General features: G+C 46.9%; 1 protein-coding gene across 2 annotated transcripts in view; it reads right to left on the minus strand.

The window, feature by feature from the left end:
• ADARB2 (adenosine deaminase RNA specific B2 (inactive)) overlaps window positions 1–20,363 on the minus strand; it is a 568,510-nt gene that overhangs the window by 94,608 nt on the left and 453,539 nt on the right. For both annotated transcript variants that reach the window (XM_060248094.1, XM_060248093.1), the window contains one exon: window positions 13,858–13,972. In XM_060248094.1, the coding sequence (XP_060104077.1) occupies window positions 13,858–13,972 (115 nt within the window). The remainder of the gene's footprint in view (window positions 1–13,857; window positions 13,973–20,363) is intronic.

Genomic DNA, 20,363 nt, shown 5'->3' on the forward strand with positions numbered 1-20,363 from the left:
CTGGTCAAGGCTTGGGGCAACAAGCAGCAGTACACAAACACAAAAACACAAAAGCTCACCCGGCCCTCTTTTCCCAACCTCCGTCTTTGCCACTAGCTGATGGGTGGCCATAGAGGAGTGCGGAACTGGCAGCAATGCGGCCCAGTGCTCTTCCATAGCCTCCCACTGCCAGTGCTGTTGGCTAGAGGCAAGGATGGAGGTTGGCGCCCCAGACCTCCATTCTTGCCACTATCCCAGGGATGGCCAACGGTAGCTCTCCAGATGTTTTTGCCTACAACTCCCATCAGCCCCAGCCAGCATGGCCAATTGCTGGGGCTGATGGGAGTTGTAGGCAAAAAAAAACATCTGGAGAGCTACTGTTGGCCACCCCTGCACTATCCTATGGTGCTGGTGGTGGGAGGCCATGGAGGACCACTGGGCTGCATTGCCAGCCCAAGGCTGTTGAGACAAGAGGGTGACCCACTTGTTTGGCTAGATGGCTGTGGGTCAGGCAGGGCAGCAGAATGACGGTGTAGGCCAGCTGCAGGCCTAGTCAGCAGCTGCACAGTAGGAGAGGGCTGCCAGCAGCGAGAGTCCTTTATAGGGCCCGCAGGCACCTGTTGAGGGAGGGTGGGGCCACCCCAGAAGAACCACCACAGCATTCCTGCCAAACTCTACAGACCCTTGCCCTGAACTGAGGTACTGAGGGCAGGAAATGGGTGCGCTAGTGCACACTGGCACAGCTCAGGGGGAACTCTATTGTGGATGTTTCCTCTATCGCTACAACAACAAGGAGGAGGAGAGAGCTAAGCTCCACTTTTAAAACTGTGTCATTGACCATTCCCATTCTTTAGCCCTTAAAAGGGCTTTCCCCCTTTCCCAGCTGAGGCCTGCTGGAGAGTTACAGTATGGAATGGGATGGAAAGGGACAGTGAAGGTAAAGGGGGAAGTCCAGGCTGTTGGAGGGAGGGGGTCCTAGCATGAGGTGGGGAAAGGGAAGAGAGGGGATCAAGGAGTGGCATTTTTGCTCTTTCTACTGGAAACAGGTTTCACCTGAATTGTCAGGGACTACACCTTTTTTCCTGGGAAAAGGGGTACACTCTCAGAGTGAGGAGACAGGTTAGTTGCATTAAGCGAGAGAATCAAATCCAGTAGTCAGATGGTGGTGCTGGGAGATGATCTTAACCAAGACTTCTGCCGTTTTGAAATAGGGTTGCTAGATCTTCTGAGGCTCAGGCCCTGAGACATAAAGGACAAAGCCAAAAGAGCCTGGCAAATGGTGTGGGGTTTGGTGCAATAGAGGTGGGTTCTACTGGTGCATGACAGGAACAGAAGTTGGAGAATGAAGGGGAGATCCTGACTGTGCCTGAGGGACAAGAGGGGGACAGAAAGCAACAGAAACTCTCTAAGTGCAACATTCTGTCCCCTCCCTCTGAGGATTTACCCCTTTTCCCAGAAAAGAAGGTGTAGTTCATTGACAATTCAGATGAAACCTGAAACTTGGCAATCCTAAAGTGCTGGTGGACTCATATAGTTGACTCTTCATATTTTCCACATGGGAATGGGCTTGTGCAGTTCCCTCCTTGTTGCTGCAGCTGGTGATACAGAAGCAAAGCTTCCACATCACAGGCATCCATGAACTTTCCCTCCCCAGTCTCTCACCCCCCTCATTCTCCCCATATGTGCCTGGTGAGGGTGCTTTTCTTGTTTTTCAAATCAGCAATTGACATATCATTTTAGTGATAAAACCTTATAATAATCTGTTGCTACAGTTCTCTTAAGTCCCAGCAACATAACAAAGCAAGACTCTAGCAGCCTTTTTCATTGCAGAGATACAAGGGGAAAGGCAGGGTCCTACAACAAAAAGGGCAGGGAAAATGAGGCTGATGTGGATGGGACTGGGAAGATCCAGACTGTTCCATCAACATGGATGCCACCCTGTGATTGCTGTGGACTTTCCCAAAGACGCATAGCAAAGCAGGTTTGGATTTGCAGGAAAGATGGAGAAAAACTAGGAGGTGCGTGGAAGCACCATAATGCAGCATGGGAGCAGAAAAATAGAATACAATTGGCCGAGGTCAGACGCACATAAACTGACGAGATGGGCATGGATGAACGCCAGATGCATGTTGGATTTTATGCGGTTGTCCAAACATCAGCATCTGGCAATGGTTGTTGGTTCGTTCGTGTCCCGAACTGCCACGACTGAGACGCGGACTTTTTTGATAGTACATTAAATTCGGAATAAGAATGCTTCTGACAACTCCTGCGTGTACTTTCTATGTTTGAATGCTCCATTGTAACCGACTCGTCACAAGCGCACATCCGCTTCCCTACGAGAGCCCACTCCAAATGATATCATTGCGCCAGCAATTGTTGACTCAGCCTTCCAACCTTCTGAGGTCGGTAAAATATGTACCCAGCTTGCTGGGGGGGGGGGGAGTGTAATGACCGGGGAAGGCAATGGCAAACCACCCTGTAAAAGGTCTGCCATAAAAACTTTGTGAAAGCAGCGTCACCCCAGAGTCGAAAATGACTGGTGCTTGCACAGGGGACCTTTCCTAAATGGGGGGGGGGAGGCAGATGACCCACCTTTGCCGTCTCCCTGCCAGGCGGAGAGACAACAAAGAGAGTCGCCGTGCTCCCCCCACATTTAAACACCACGTTGGGGTGTTTAAATGGGGGAGGGGAGGAAGATCACTCACCTTTGCCATCTCCCTGCCAGGCGGAGACACAGCAAAGGGAGTTGCCGTGCTCCCCCCCCATTTAAACACCACGTCGGGGTGTTTAAATGGGAAGGGGGAGGAAGATCACCCACCTTTGTTGTCTCCCCGCCAGGCGGAGAGGCAGCAAAGAGAGTTGCCGTGCTCCCCCCCATTTAAACACCACAGCGAGGTGTTTAAATGGGGGGGGGCAGATACCTTTCTGGCACCTTTAAAAAAAAAGAGCCAAGCAGGATATCCCACAGTACTGCGCTTGTGTGAGTGCGGAATGCCATCTCAAAAAATGAGGTCCGGTTGAGACCTCTGATCAATCAACGACGGGACCAACACTGCTTAGAACTGAAGGATGGAGGAATGTCTGATCAGGAAATTCGTAAAAAAGCTGCGGGGTATAATAGCAACGGGTTAGGGATGGATTTAATGGTGAGTGTGACCATGGCCATTGTGTCCAATCCAGGGCAAACAAGCTGTGCGTAAGTGACCTCTGGCAGATTAGCCTTTTTTCAGGTCTGTTCTTATTTGAGAGAGGTCAGGGCCACCTTTCTCACCAGTTTTCATACACTTGGAACCCTTCCCAATTAAGACCAGCCAGCTCAGGCCCATGGCAAGCTAACGCTGACAAACTGGATGTACAATCAGAGTGACAACAAAACTGTCTAAGTGTTTGCATATTGGAAGGAGAGATTAAAACAAAAGTGTATAGCTTCCACTAACTGACAGCTAAGGGAACAGCATCTCCATTTCCAAGTACCTGACAGGTGCAAGCCCAGAGGAAGAGAGGACGTTAATCATTGTTTTTTTTTTGGGGGGGGGTGTTATTAGGAGATAGAGCAACAAAAACAAAGAAAGGAAAATGGAGAGTTCAGCAACAAAAGATAATTATTATTAACAGTGAAGGCTATTTAGAACGGATGGATCTCTCAGAGGAAGCCCTGAAAGCCCCTTTGCTAATTGATACATTTAAATCTCGATTAGGAAAAAAGGGAAGGCACTCCGGAGAGGACTACGGGGAACAATCGAGTCCTTGCTGAGGAATGGATGTGATGACTTCGCAGACTTCTCCGGTTCTAATTTCTATGGCCCATTTCATTCACTCCCCTCCATGCCAAGAGAAAAGAATGGCGCCCTGGTGAGGAGAACACTGACTTGGCAGAATAATTTCTCCCTCTGCCACTCTTCCAAGGAGTTGTGCGTTTGGGCTTTTTTTTTTTATCAATGTGTTTTGGGATAGAGGAAGCTGTGCATTTTGTTCCAGTCCCATTATCTGGATTCAAGCCCATAGCCAGCAGGGGCACTTGGTGGCAGTGCCCTTCACGGAGAGTGCCGCCCCTCGCAGAAAATTTTTAAAAAATAAATATAAAAATAAATAATTCATTTTTAAAAAACAAAATGTAAGGTGTGTGTGGTGTTTCCCAAATGACCCCAGGAACAGTCCAACTGATTCCCCACTAGCCTTGTGCCTCTCTCACACTCCTCTTCTCTGCAGGGCTTCCATTGGATTTCACACTATCTGCCCCCGGGCTGTAACTAGCTTCACCTTTTCCTGCGACAAACAGAAACTGGTTTTTAGAGGATCTTGTTCACTGTGCAAAAGAGGCAGAGCGAGAGTGAAATCTGACAGAAGCCCCGTGGAGAAGAGGAAACTGACAGCAGCATAAGGCTAGTGGGAGATCAGTCACAGTCTTATCCACGGCTTTTTGTATTTGGTTGTACCTCCTACCGTGGTTCTCTTTGGATATATATACCACCTGGAGGTTGGCAACCCGAGCAGTTGGGCAAGGACACAAAAGAGAAGACTGGGTGGATGGTTGACCAAGACTGAGCATGTGGTGGTGGTGGAAGGGGAGGAAGCAGAGTAAGAATTGAGGGAGAGAAGAAATTTGGGGGAGCAGGGATGAAGCAAGGAAGAAGCAGGGGGCAGGGGAGATGTCTTCTGGTATGAACTGCTCAGACCCCACTCCAAACACCCAGGGGCCAATTCACACATATCCTTTGAGACAACTCAGATAAATAGCTTACAGGTAAGACTTGTAGGTATTTGCCATGATGTTGCCCCAAGACATTATGTTGAGGGATGTTATGCATATGCATAAGAAGTTTTTCATTTTCACTGTCTTTTAGGCAGCCCCTTCCCCTTCCAATACTACATTGCTTGCTGGATATATTATACTGGTCTTCACTGCCTTGTTGCATAGTTCTGTAATCCACCTTGAGTCTCAACTAGCCAGGCACACAGTAAATGAAGCAGGTAAAGAAAGAACAGGGGACAGGAAGAGGAAGAGTCAGTTTGGAGTAGTGGTGAAGTGTGCGGACTGGGTTTGATTCCCCACTCCTCCACATGCATCTGCTGGAATGGCCTTGGGTCAGCCATAGCTCTCGCAAGAGCTGTACTTGAAAGAGCAGCTTCTGTGAGAGTTCTCTCAGCCCCACTCACCTCACAGGGTGTCTGTTGTGGGAGGGGGGAGAGAAGGTAAAGGAGATTATGACTGCTCTGAGACTCTGAGATTCAGAGTATAGGGTGGGTTATAAATCCAATATCATCTTCTTCTTCTTCTCTCACTTTGTGTTGGGCATCTAGGCTGGGAGGTCAAACTGAACTTGCCTGTTAAATGCATGGGCCACCCATGACAGCACATGCAAAGCTGTCCCAGGGAACTACCAGCCATGTAGCTAGAGGCTGTGGGGGGGGGGGAGCCATGGGGAGTGAAAACACACAGCTGAAGAAGTCAAGGGCCATCCCTCTCCCTCCCCCCTCCTGCTCAATTTAAATTGTGCAGGAGGGTCATGCAGGGAGGCCAGTGGCTGGTCCAGCCGCCCCTCCCACATGATTTAGAGCCCACTGATCAGCTGATTGGTGGGCCTTTTAAATGGCATGGGATGGGCAGCAGCTGCTCCTAGGTGCCCCTCCCACACAATTTAAATCCCACAGGAGGGGGAGAGAGGGAGCAGCCCTTGGATGGGGGTGAAGCCCCCCAAAACTGTAAGGGGGGCAGGTCCCATAAGGCTCTGGTTAGCTATAGGCCTGGGAAAGATTCTGTCAAACATGCATGCTCAATCTTGCTGTTCTGAATTCAAAATACACTTAGCATTGCATCTTGTATCTTTAAGCTGCCGGTCTACTGTATCCCTCCACTAATATATTTTACTAGCTTCCAACTTGGTGGTAAATTCTGGGCTAGAAATCGATTGCCCATCAATATTCTTGATTACACTTGGGTGCCATGCACTGCGAATCTTAAAATGACTCAAAAGATCCACGGAGACGGATTGCCAACTTTTACTTTCCTCCTGCTACTCCACTTAGCAATTATTAAGATCCATTTCATGAGATACGGGTGATAATTTGCCATCTTTTATCACAGCATGAAATTGCTGTTTGGAGCCCCTTTTTGTCCACTTCATCTTTATTTCATATAAGATAACTTGAAAAGGCCTCCCCGCTTGCTTTTAAGATCAAAGTGATTGTCAGCTTCATAAAAAAAAAAGGGGGGGGGGAGAGAAAATTGAAGTCAGATACAGAGAAAAGAAATCGATGTATAGCTCTCTTCTGTGAGATTCTGCACCTCCTCTTCTGAAGAGGACTGAACGTCTTAGATCATGTATTTTGAAGAGGGAGAAAAAAAAAAGGACAAAAATGTTTCTGTCTATATTTAAACTGTCAAGATGTATCGAGTTCAAATGGGAAAATAGTGTTTAAATACCAGCCTCCTCTCATCTACTGAAAAAGTGCAGGGCTTTATTTTCTGAAGAGGAGACTCTGGAAATAATAGATTAGCCATAGAATGTAAGACAGACAGGGCTTCTTTGTGATGTCCAGTTATTGCAGGTGGAGAGGAAATGCAGCATTACAAATCCAAAATAGTAAAAATGTTGTATTACCAAACCGTACTCTCAAAAGAATGCTGTCCTAAAACACAGAGGTTCCAGATATAACATATAAATACAGAATCATGGAACTGGAAGGGGCCATACAGACCGTCTAATCCAGTGGCTTCCAACCTTTTTGGCACCATGGACCGGTTTTTGGGGAAGACAATTTTTCCATGGACAGTGGCGGACTGGGTCTAAAAATATTGGTTGGTAGGAGACAAAGGGGACCCACCCACAAATCTAAGGCTATCATTTAATTTTTATAAAAAATAAATAAAATTTTTACAAAATCCATAAGTGGGGGAAAGGTACAATTAAATATTTTGCGAAATAAAAGCATATATATTTTTAGTAATTACAGTGTACATATATTGTACATTTTACTGGCAGTATGCAGTATATATTAAATGTAAATACAGAATGCATTTTCTCCAGGGGAGCTGATCCCTGCCAGCTGGAGATCAGTTGTAAAAGCGGGAGATCCCCAGACCCTACCTGGAGGCTGGCAACCCTAAATACAATGCAAATTTTAGTTGCATTACAGTAATAATATTGGAAGTTCTATTATATTTTCAAGCTGCTAAAAGGACATTAACATTTTTAACATACTGTCTAATGTTTAAGGGGGCCCACTTGCCATCGGGCAAGCTGACACCCTGGCCAGTCTGCCACTGCCGGTAGGAGGTGGGTGGCACTGGGGTTTTTGCTGTCCCAGGCTGCCCCCCCACCTGTAACCCATCCCTGCCCCCATGGGGGTCTTTAAATGGGGGGGGGGGGGACTGGGACTATTTCTGCTGCCTTTCCGCTAAGTAGCCAGAGGGCAGACGGCCAATCTGTCTTCCCTTCCCATTTTAAGACCCCCGCTGATCAACTGATGCAAGGGGAGGCAGCTTCGGAGTGAGGCTGCACTGCCTCTTTTGTCCACCCAGGTCACCTCCGCCTTGCTCCACGACCCAGTTGCTAGCAGGCCTTGGCCCGGGACCGGTCCACGGCCTGGTGGTTGGGGACCCCTGATCTAGTCCAACTCCCTGCTCCATGCAGGATCACCAGCACCTTCAACAAATAATCATCCAGCCGCGTTTTGAAGACTGCCAATGAAGGGGAGCTCACCACCTTCCTAGGCAGCTGGTTCCACCTCTGAACTACTCTGACTGTAAAATCTTTTTTCTAATATCCATCAGGTACCTTCTGCCAAGAGGAACAGCTCCTTATATTTGCGGCTTTCTTTTAGAAACATGGTATCTTGCAGTGGGAGGTCTAGCTGGTCCACATCTCTGTGGGTTTTGTATGAAATGTTCCACAAGCACTGAGCGTGCTCTGTAACTGTGAAGCTTTCCTGGTTATTTTGTTGTTGCCCTCAAGTCACAACTGACTTATGGTGACCCTGTAGGGTTTTCAAGGCAAGAGATGTTCAGAGGTGGTTTTCCATTGCTTGCCTCCTTGTCATGACCCTGGTATTCCTCAGAGGTCTCCCATCCAAATACAAGAAGAAGAAGACTGTGGATTTATACCCCGCCCTTCTCTCTGAATCAGAGACTCAGAGTGGCTTACAATCTCCTATATCTTCTCCCCCCACAACAGACACCCTGTGAGGTGGGTGGGGCTGAGAGAGCCCTCTCAGATGCTGCCCTTTCAAGGACAACTCCTATGAGAGCTATGGCAGACCCAAGCCCATTCCAGAAGCTGTAAGTGGAGGAGGGGGGGGGATCAAACCCGGTTCTCCCAGATAAGAGTCCGCACACTTAACCACTACACCAAACTGGCTCTCAGGGCCAAGCCTGAATAGCTTCCAAGATGTGATGAGACTAGGCTAGCCTGGGCTATCCAGGTTGGGGTTTTGTGGTTACTGGAACTTAATCAAGGACACTGACTGCTTAAGGCAAGAGAAAAGAGCACGGGAAGTGTCAAAATGCATGCCTGGCAGTGCTGGATTAAACCCTGTGGAGGCTCCTAGGCAGTCAAAATCTTGGTGCCCCCTTGCAAATTATTTCAGAGTTGGAGCATCCCTGCCACCTGCAGCCACCGCTGCAGCCTGCAGGCACCTTCTCCAAAGCCCCTTTGACAAAGCTCCGGAGAGAGGCAGAGAAAGGCAAACTTGGCGACCACACCAGAAGCAGTCGCACCTGGCAAGCTGAGCAAAGGGCAGCTCAGTTGCTGGCTGTTTGTGCAGGCTGGGAGGGCTGCAAGCAGGGGGGAAATGTGGGGTGGGGGGGAGCCGACCTGGGGCTCCTAAAGGTGTGCGGCCCATATAGGGTTGCCAATCCCCAGGTGGGGGCAGGGGATCCCCTGCTTCGGAGACCCTCCCCCCGCTTCAGGGTCATCAGAAAGCAGGGGGAGGGGAGTGAAATGTCTGCTGGGAACTCTGTTATTCCCTATGGAGATTTATTCCCATAGAAAATCATGGAGAATTGATCTGCGGTTATCTGGGGCTCTCGGGGGCTGTTTTTGGGGGTAGAGGCACCAAATTTTCAATACAGCATCTAGTGCCTCTCCCCAAAATACCCCCCAAGTTTCAAAAAGATTGGACCAGGGGGTCCAATTCTATGAGCCCCAAAAGAAGGTGCCCCTATCCTTCATTATTTCCTATGGAAGGAAGGCATTGAAAAGGTGTGCCGTCCCTTTAAATGTGATGGCCAGAACTCCCTTTGGAGTTCAATTATGCTTGTCACAGCCTTGATCTTGGCTCCACCTCTAATGTCTCCTGGCTCCACCCCCAAAGTCCCCAGATATTTCTTGAATTGGACTTGGCAACCCTAGGCCCATAGGCTAGTGCCTACTTGGCCTAATTGTTAACCCGGCCCTGATGCCTGGCTCAGCTCTCAAGCCTACTATTATCTTTGATTGGCCTATTCCTTTCCTACCGCTGAGTCCTTTGGCATTTACAAGGAATTTGGAGGAGGAGTGGGGCCATCTCTCCATTTGCACAGAGTTTTGGAGAAAAAGAGACTCCTTCATGCCAGGCATTACATCAGGCTGGAAGCAGCCAAAACACTCACATTCTTCTGAGTAAGAAATGAGATGCCATTTGTTCCATGAGCCCCAAAGAAGAGCAAGGTTGATACCATGCACACTGGTCCAAGTGGGGAACTTTTCCCTTGAGCTTTCTGTGATGCTCTCTGGGGACTGGGAGCAGACTGGTGGCGGCCACTGGTATTCACTTTATAGTCTATTGACCCAAGGGCAACCCATTAGAACTTGGGGGTGGGTGGAGCACGGGGAGAGGGAATGTCACTGATGTGGCAGCATCACTTCTAGGTGCTCAACTGGAAGATGGCGCCAGCTCCACAATGCTCTAGGAATTCCCTCAATCTCTCTTTTTAATTTTAATATTTATTGAAATACATTATATACATAAATGATATACCATATTCAAGAAAACCAAATATAGATAAAAACAGAGATCGAAGGTAGATTCCCACATTCTTGTTCACTTGCAATATTAACTCTATCTAGTCACTAATAACTACATTCACCTTCACTGTTTCATTCCAATTTAAACCCGAATTTTCTCATTTACATAACAATTTCTTGGTTCCATGGTCCTGTAACCACTTATATAATTTATCCCAGTTATCTGTAGCTAATTGCTTCGACTTCCCATTCAATAGGGCGGTCAAAATATCTAACTCTGCTACATTTAACATTTTTTCTAATAATTCCTCCATATTTGGAATTCCCTCAATCTCTATGGTAAAGATAATGCAGATTGGGGAAATTCCTAGAGTGTCATGAATGTGGCAACCAGAAATGCAGTTGCCACATCTGCAACATCATTCCCTCTTTTGTCCCACTGCTCAATAGTCATGAAAGTGGGAAAGGGGAGGATGTTACCCACCTTAGGTGGGCATCTGGCAGCCCTTGACCTGTTCTACACACATCCTGGGCCTTCCATATTTCATTTTCCACGGAAGCGCTTTTTGTCTCACAGATAAAGGTGGCTCTTGAAATACAAATATTGGCCAGATCTCTTGCCTAGATGATCCACAGGGATCCTTCCAGCTCCTAGTTCTATGATCTGTTATGGACTCTGGAATAGAATTCTGGTTAACAGAGGGATGGATGAAGGTGGATTAGGTGGCTTTCATTCTAATCCTACAGTGTTCTGTTTGGTGTTCTAATACATGCCCGTAGCAGTTAACATATTGCACAGCCTGAGTCTACAGCATAATGCCAGTTTGTTCCAGATAATTTAGCAAGCCCCCTCTGAATATGCATCGGATACCTCCTGCCTTTTCTGAAAAATCGTCTGTCAGGCTCTAAACATATGTATATCGTGAGATAATCTGATACACAATTTGCTGCCTTTGTACTTTTCAGAGACAAAACACCTGGGATTTGATCATGCTTTCAAATTTTGTCCAAGTCTGTAACTCTGAAGAAAAGAAGATACTGGATTTATATCCTGCTTTCCACTCCGAAGAGTCTCAGAGCGGCTCACAATCTCCTTTACCTTCCTCCCCCACAACAGACACCCTGTGAGGTGGGTGGGGCTGGAGAGGGCTCTCACAGCAGCTGCCCTTTCAAGGACAACCTCTGCCAGAGCTATGGCTGACCCAAGGCCATGCTAGCAGGTGCAAGTGGAGGAGTGGGGAATCGAACCCGGTTCTCCCAGATAAGAGTCCGCACACTTAACCACTACACCAAACTTATAACTAATCTCACTGCTGTTAAACCACTAAAATCCCCCATAGAACTATTATGGGAACTGACTCACAGCTCAGTATAAGCAGAGAAGGTCTTGTGTTGTTAATATATTGATTGTCTTTTTATTAACAGTAATAAAATATAAATACAAAACAACAACTCAGTTCTGGGGTGACAGATCAAGATGGGCAGGGCTTCTTTTGAACAGGAGTGCAGTTCCAGCTAGCTCGGTGTCAGAGGGTGTGGCCTAATATGCAAATCAACTCCTGCTGGGATTCTATCATTTGATACACATCAAACAATGGTGATGTCAGGGGGTGTGGCCTAATATGCGAAAGAGTTCCTGCTAAAAAAAAAAAAGCCCTGGGTAGCTGTGTTAATGTCTGTAGCAGTAGAAAAGAGCAAGAGTTCAGTAACACCTTAAAAACCAACACAGTTTGTGGCAGGGCATGAGCTTTGGTGAGTGATTTTAAGGAGTCAGCAGTGATTTATGACAGCGCCTTCCCTGCCACAACATTTTGTTAGTCTTTAAAGTGCTATTGGACGCTTGCTCTTTTCTAACTCAGTTTTAGATACTCTCCATTATCCAATACATCAACTTTAACCCTTGGGAACTAGCACTCTTATTTATCTGAAATGGATGGAATTATACTGCACATAGTTTAGAATATATACGTTTGGAGTCCTGAGTCCGCTTGCGGAGAGGGCGGGATATAAATGTAAAGTAATAAATAAATAAATAAATAAATAAAAACAATATAGTCAGGGGTGGAATTCTAGCGGGAGCGCCTTCGCATATTAGGCCACACACCCCTGATGTAGCCAATCCTCCAGGAGCTTAGAAAAAAGAGCCTTGTAAGCTCTTGGAGGATTGGCTACATTAGGGGTATGTGGCCTAATATGCAAAGGAGCTCCCGCTAGAATTCCACCCCTGAATATAGTCACACAGTCAGATCATCTAACATGTCTGTAATCAAAATTGTATGATTTCCGAAAAGTAGCGCATTGTCTTCCAGGATCAGGGTAGCCTGTCTTGTTTCTCTTGCTGGTGTTTTAAGGATCTCAACAGAATTTTACAATGGATTTAATACTGTCACAAACATGTGAAATCAAATGTGTGTGTGTGAATGTAAATGATTTCACATGTTTAACGCTGTGAGGGTAGAAAGTACAACAGTGATCTTTGAAAATGATGCAAATGACCTGAGAAAAAGGCAAATTTCCCTGCTGAATCAAACTGAAGCAGATATGATTTAAATGGGGATGAGGGTAGCTGAGATTTCTACTTGACTCTCAGTATCAGATAGATATCTAGAAGAAAGTTTGCTGAGTATAGCAGAGAACAGAGCTATCCATATGGCTTGGTATAGGAGCCCAAACGACTAAAACTGAATGTCACATCCAGTGTTCCCAAAAGAAGTTTGGAGAGTGAGTGTGCCTTTATTCCTAATAGCTGCCTTCCAGTGTCTGTAACGCTGGTCCATTCTGGCCCATTACCTCCACTGTTTGCCATCGCAATTTTGGGGATTATGTTATGCATCATCCAGTCACATGTGCGCCTTGGAGGTGCAGTTGTCCAGAGAGCTGCTACTGTGCTTGTTCATGTATCATAGCCTTATATCTCCCAGGCAGCACTGACAAAAGTCACAGAAACGGACTGGACACAGCCATGCATAAGGGCAGATTCTTTCTCTTTCTTTCTTTCTTTCTCTTTCTTTCTTTCTTTCTTTCTTTCTTTCTTTCTTTCTTTCTTTCTTTCTTTCTTTCTTTCTTTCTTTCTTTCTTTCTTTCTTTCTTTCTTTCTTTCTTTCTTTCTTTCTTTCTTTCTTTCTTGCTATCTATCTAGCTATCTGTTTGGATTTTAAAAACAAACATTTAGGTCATTTGAAACTACAGCCTCCAGGTGGGGCCAGGAGATCTCCCAGAATTACAATTGATCTCCAGATGACAGAGCTCAGATGCCAGAAAATGGCCACTCTGGAGGGTGGACTCTATGGTATCACATACCTTTTGTGCTCCCTTCCCTCTCGAAACTCCACCCCCAAATTTCCAGGAAACTTCCCAACCTGGAGCTGGCAAGCCCAGTTGAAGCCCATTGCTCTGCTAGGGTGGGATATTTTTGGTTTTGTTTTACAGCATGTGAGAATCTTTAGGCTGAGATGTGATGTTTCACCCATGGTAGAAAGCATCACAGCTGAGTGGAATGTGATCAAGATTCCACATTGAATGGTCATACGCTATCTACTCTAAGCGCAGTTCTAAGCACAGTTGGACGCCTTCTAAGCCCAATGACTTCAACAGACTCATAAGAACATGAGAGAAGCCATGTTGGATCAGGCCAACGGCCTTCCAGTCCAACACTGTCACAGAGTGGCCAAAAAACCCAGGTGTCATCAGGAGTTCCACCAGTGAGGCCAGGATGGTGTAACTGTTTTTAGGAATGCACTGCCACACTGACAGAGAATTTAATGCTGTGTCGAATATAAATTAATAAAAACCTAAATATATACAAAAAAGTTACCTTCTGCCCTGGCAGCTGGCATAAACTACTGTTTCACTAGGGGGAAATAAATCTACCAGGAAAAATATCCTACGTAATTTATAGGCTAGCAAACTAGCATGCAATAAAGTCACCGCTTACCTCTGGTCATTACAATTCCTGCAAGGGATTTGTGACGTGCATGGATGGAAGCAAAATTGTCCGTCACCTCTTGAAACTTCTGTGTAACCATTTGATACACGGAATCGGCAAATTCCTGAAAAGACAACCAGAAGCCGTTCTTTCACTCAGACAGCAGCAATTGCTGGCGTCTACCTAATTTATAACCGCTTGCCAACAATCTCCTTTTCAGAGCTGCCTCGTCATTGTCCACGGGGCCACAGTGGCATAAAGGCACTATGTGAAATCATGTTATGGAATCCATCCCTGAGCGTTCCCACACAGACATTGTTCTGTATTACCAGCTGTTGTTGTGGCAGTCTTTGAGGACCAAAACAGATAATGCTCATCTCATGAGAACATTCACCATCTTTAAGACAATGTACCACCAGGTCACTATTCTATTTTACAAGTATCTATAGAGCTTGCAGGTGGACTTGGCCAGCCCGAATGCCTTCCAAGTAACAGCGTAAGCACGATAGTCAGTGCCAATACTCCCTCTAAGCTGTGGAGTTTTGTGAGCAAAAATTCTACTTTGTGAGCTACTGGCATTAAAGTTGTGAGCTACTGGCATAAATTTGTTTGCTCTGGGGCCATTTTTCCTGAGTTGAGACAAAAAAATGTGTGAGCCAGAGGCTAAAAAATGGTGAGCTAGCTCACACTAACTCAGCTTAGAGGGAACACTAGTCAGTGCTGTAGTTCCAAGGCTCTCAAATATCCTCCTAAGTAGGGTTGCCAGATGACACAGCTCACCTCCTCTGGAGAAAATGGCTGCTTTGATCCCCCCCTTGTTCAAATCCCTCCAATCCTAGGCTTCACCTCCAAATCTCCAGGAAATTCCCAGTTGGCAGCTCTGATACTGACAAAGGATTTAATGTTTTGTTTGTGCCTGTTCCCTGCCTTGCTTAGATCTCCTCTGGATTTTTACCTCAGCTTGACTTTACAGTTGGATTCTTTGGCACCCCAGCTGCTTCCACACAGAGATTTCCTCCCGCACAAACAGCAGGGAGATCCCTCAGTAATTGAGATCATCTAGTTGGAGTTGTGCTCAATGTGGACACAAGTTTGCTGGCTGTCATTTTCTCCTTTATTCCAGAGAAAATCAAAATCTCACATTCTAAGGTTTAAACAGCCAGGTGGCTGTGAGTAGATTATTAACTGAAGAAGAAGATATTGGATTTATATCCTGCCCTATACTCCGAACCTCAGAATGGTCACAATCTCCTTTACCTTCCCCACAGCCCACAACAGACACCCTGTGAGGTAGGTGGGGCTGAGAGAGTTCTCCCAGAAGCTGCCCTTTCAAGGACAACTCCTATGAAAGCTATGGCTGACCCAAGGCCATTCCAGCAGGTGCAAGTGGAGGAGTGGGGAATCAACCCCGGTTCTCCCAGAAAAGAGTCCGTGCACTACACCAAATTGGCTCTTCCTTGTATCCCCAATGAGGAGGAACAGAACTCAGCTCTGCCTTCAAAATGGCGGAGCTGCTCTTCACACTCACCCCTTTATGTCTTTTAAAGGGTTCCCCCCCATTTCCTTACTGAGCTGCATTTTAGCATTATTAGGGGAAGGGGTAGCCCTTTAACAGGGGTGCAAGCCATGAAGGGATCTGCTTAATACTCAGGGGTGAGGGGGAGCAGAGAATGTGGGCGTGGGAGCACAGCGAGTGGCACACAGAATCATGCAGTTGGAAGGGGCCATACAACCCCTTGCTCAATGCTGGATCAGCCAAGAGCATCCCTGACAAGTGTTCATCCAGCTGCTTCTTAAAGACTGCCAGGGAGAGAAAGCCCAACACCTTCCTTGGTAGCTAATTCCACTGCTGAACAACTTTTACTGAAAAAAGTTCTTCTGAATAGCTTGCCAGAATCTTCCCGCTATTGATTTAAACCAGGGCTTTTTTTGGTAGCAGGAACTCCTTTGCGTATTAGGCTACGCCCCCTTGATGGAGTCAATTCTCCAAGAGCTTACTGGGCTCTTCTTACGTGGCCTACTGTAAATTCTTCTTACGGGGCCTCCTGCTACAAAAAAAAGTGCCCTGATTTAAGTCCATTATTGGGAGTCCTCTCCTTTGCTGCCAACAGGAACAGCTTCCTGTCCTTCTCTAAGTGACAGCCCTTCAAAGATTTAAAAGAAAGCAATCATGTCCCCCCTCAACACAGGAACAGATGTTGTTCCTGCACGGCTCTTCCTGCTGCTGCAGCAGTGGTTTTCCACACAGGTCTGGAAGCCATGCCCCACAGTCTAAATACTTTGAACCAGCTTGTCCTACAGGAGGATATGTGGGAAACGTATATCCTGCTCTTCCTAAATCATGATCTTGAAAGTTCTCGACTCTGATGCTCCAAGGCGAAGGGGGTCTGACTCGATGCCATCTGTGTTCCCGCACTCCTCTCCCATGAGATTCCACAGATGGGAGATCCGGCTGGGGTTGGCCTGGACTTTTACCAAGTCAGGGGTTTGAGCCACCTGAACAGACAGAAGCCTTCTTAAATGAAAACTCGTAAGTTGACATTCCATGCTGTGGAAACACCTCTGCCTTCTGCTCCGACAGAACGCAGCAAAAAAAACAGAACAAGCTTCCGCCTGAGTGCTCCGTCTCGAAAGATTTGTTCACATCCTGCATGCCATATGGTTTTTTGGGAGCCGCTATAATAATAACTGCTCATTAATTATTAAGATTTGCTGTAAATAAATCTGGGGAAGCTGTCTCAGTCTAACAGTACACGGATCAAGCTGTCCCTGCGCAGATGTAAGCCGTACCAGCTCTCTCCTGTTGACATCTCTTCCCCTCTGTTCTTTTTAAAGGGAATGTTATCATCACCTGTCTCTAGGCTGCAAGACAAGCTCTCTTCTCTTCCAGCCTGCGTGTGCATGCACGAGCACACGCCCGCAAAGCCTTTGTGTGACAGCAAAGAGGAGTTTGCATCAGAGTGCACACTTGACAAGGAGGCACAAGTAATCCTGCTTCTCTGACGTATACCTTTCACACATTACATTTCAAAATATGCACCTTGGAAAGAAGCCTTAGGAAGACCTGTAGAGAACATTAAAAAATGGAGAAGATGGAGATCCAAAAAAAGGGAAGTTCAGACCGACAAATGAGGTAACTCTCTGCTGGATAACATCTACGCCCTGGGGGACTTTGTTGCCGTTCTGCAGGGCCCGTAAGGCAGAAATGTTCCACCAGGCTTTTGGTTGAGGACAGTGACAGGTTTCATCTGCCTGGCACTCCTGTATCCTATGAGACAGTGGCACACTTGGAATCTTTAGCACCATCCATTTAGGTTAATTTATTGTGCCTTCACTGTTGTTAATTATGAAACAATTAAATGTTCTTTTATTGTTGCACACCGGCTTGAGCCCTTATTAAAACCGTTTATTGAAACAACTGAATGTTCTTTTATTGTTGTACACCGGCCTGAGCCCTGTTTACGGTGGAGGGCAGTCTAGACACTGAATATAATAAACAAACAAATAATGGTCATACAGTGATTCTCGTTTCTTAATTTGCTTGTTTGGGTTCGTGAAAAAGTACATCTCCTTTGGATTTGCAACCTATATGCATGCGTTTATTCAAGGAAGTCTACAAAGCACATAGGCTTCTAGACAAAAGATTTACAGTACATTCTGTCTCAGTGGTTCCCAGCTTTTTGGTATGGCGGCCTACTAGTCCAAACCTCCTTGGTACGGTAACTCACAGAGCATGCACAGATCAATAGAACTTCAAAAGCCTGGGACCTGCTTTCACAGGCTGTGTATCCACTTTGAGGATTGGCTCCACCGGCTTAGAAACACGGCTCTAGCTGAAAACCAGCTGAAGACATGGAAGATGATAAGGGTGGTAGTGTAGGAAGGGAACCCATGGGTTACTCATAGAGTGCTGGCATGATGATATCTCTTGTGGGTTCACCCCAGAGCTGAACACTGATTTTTGTACCATTCCCCACCTTACTGCCTTACTGAATGGTGACAGGGCTGGGGTCAGGCTGCCTGCTCGTTAAGTAAGGAGTCTGTGCTTCTGTTTATACAACAATAAACTAAACAAAAGACAAACATGCAAAAAAGCCCCAAACCCAAACCATGCGCACCACAGGAAAAAAACTTGACCCTTTCATCTCTGGCCACCAGCTAATTTTACCACAGGTACTAGTACTGTGAATCTCACTGTTACTACTTCTCTTCCATCTGTAAACATGCAAACATTTTGGTTTGCAAAAGAGGAAGTCCTTGTGCTGGTAAACAACTGATGGATGTAGCAGTGATTGAACATATGAAGCTGCCTTATACTGAATCAGACCCTTGGTCCATCAAAGTCAGTATTGTCTTCTCAGACTGGCAGCGGCTCTCCAAGGTCTCAAGCTGAGGATTTTCACACCTATTTGCCTGGACCCTTTTTGGAGATGCCAGGGATTGAACCTGGGACCTTCTGCTTACCAAGCAGATGCTCTACCACTGAGCCACTGTCCCTCCCCTAATTCCACTTTTCCCTCACTATGAGTCTGTAGCTCAGTGGGTCATCATCTTCTTGGTGTGCAGAAAGTCCCAGGTTGAACCCCCGGCATCTCCAGGTGATAGGAGGCGCAGGTGATAGGAGGCGCAAAAGACTTTCATCTGAGACCTTGGAAAGCTGCTGCCACTGTTAGTAGATTCTGACAGACTGGTGGTCTGATTCAGTAGAAGGACACTTCATTTGTGTATGGTCCTTTTCTCGAAAAGCATCATCTGGCCATAGTGATCTGTGCTTTGATCGCATCCAGGCTAGATTACTGTAATGTGCTGTAATGCCCCTGTATAAATTGATGGTGCGGCCTAATTTGGAATACTGTGTACAATTCTGGTCACCACACTTCAAAAAAGATATAACAGCATTGGAAAAAGTCTCCAAGCTAAAGGGCAACTAGAATGATTAAAGGGTTGGAACACTATCCCTGTAAAGAAAGGTTAAAACGCTTGGGGCTCTTTAGCTTGGAGAAACACCGACTGAGGGAGGTTTACAAGATTATGCATGGGATGGAGAAAGTAGAGAAAGAAATACTTTTCTCCCTTTCTCACAATACGAGAACTCGTGGGCACTCAATGAAATTGCTGAGCAGCCAGGTTAGAACTGATAAAAGGAAGTACTTCTTCACCCAAAGGGTGATTAACACATGGAATTCACTGCCACACGCATACATATAGGTTGTATACATATACATAGCCAGCTTCAAGAAGGGATTGGGGCAGAGGTCCATCCATACAAACATAGCCAGCTTCAAGAGGGGATATGGAGCAGAGGTCCATCCAGGGCCGGCGTGTGGGAGTAGGTGGGAAAGGTGGCTGCCTGAGGGCGCCATGAGTCGCCCCCTTACTCCCCTTGCCCCTTCCTGGGAAGGCACTGCTTGGCTGTTGCAATCTTCGGAGGCTTCCAAGGAATTCTCCGAAGAGCATAGTGCAGAGGGAAAGTGGCAGCACAGCAACACTCTTGTGCACCACCCATTGCTCCCCCCCCCAACGTGCCACCCTGCGTGATGATGTCACTAGAAATATATAGTGCAGCACCACAGAGGGTGTCCTTGACCTAGGGTTGCCAGGTCCAACTAAGGAAATATCTGGTTCAGAGACATCTGGACTCCTTGAAGTTAGCCTTCCCAAGCCTCCCGCCCTGGCGGGAGAATACTGGATTTTCAGCCTCTTTTCCCGCTTTCCATAACTCTGGAAGCGGGGGGAGGAGGGGGGAATGGCGCCAAGGAGCATTTGCGTCGTCCGGGGAGGAGGTGCTGAGCCTGGCAAGGGAAATCTTGAGAAGGGAGGCTGGCTCGCCAGCGAGCGGGTGGAGGTGGCTGCCGAACGCAGGCGGTCTTGACGGACTCCAATGCCCGATGCTTCTCCTCCTCCCTTCCCTTCCCACCCAGCCCCGTTGCAGCAGCCGTTCTTCCTTTTCGCAAGCTGCTTCCCGCGCCCAGTCAGCTGGCTGGGGGGGGGGGGAGGAGAGAAGCCCCGCCTGCAAAGGACCATGTGCCTTTGCACCTCCGGAGGCTTGATTGCAAGGCTCCACTTTGGGATGGTGTGACTGCTGCTGTAAAGAAGCTGGCAGCAACTCGTGAGTAGAAAGGCCAGTCCCTCGCTTCAGTTGCCAGAAAGGGGGGGGGGAGGGAGGAGGAGAGGGAAACGTCTTCATTATTCCCTATGTGGAGATCAATTCTCATAGGGTATAATGGGGAATTAATCTGGAGGTTTTGGGGGCTCTGGGGGAGCTGTTTTTTGAGGTAGAGGCACCAAATTTTCAATATAGTATCTAGTGCCTCTCCCCAAAGTACCCTCCAAGTTTCAAAACGATTGGACCAGGGGGTCCAATTCTATGAGCCCCAAAAGAAGGTGCCCCTATTCTTTGTTATTTCCTATAGAAGGAAGACATTTTAAAAAGTGTGCTGTCCCTTTAAATGTGATGGCCAGAACTCTCTTGGAGTTCAATTATGCTTGTCACACCCTTGTTCTTGGCTCCGCCC

Source organism: Heteronotia binoei, chromosome 10, assembly GCF_032191835.1.
Source record: "Heteronotia binoei isolate CCM8104 ecotype False Entrance Well chromosome 10, APGP_CSIRO_Hbin_v1, whole genome shotgun sequence".
Classification (NCBI taxonomy): Eukaryota; Metazoa; Chordata; class Lepidosauria; order Squamata; family Gekkonidae; genus Heteronotia; species Heteronotia binoei.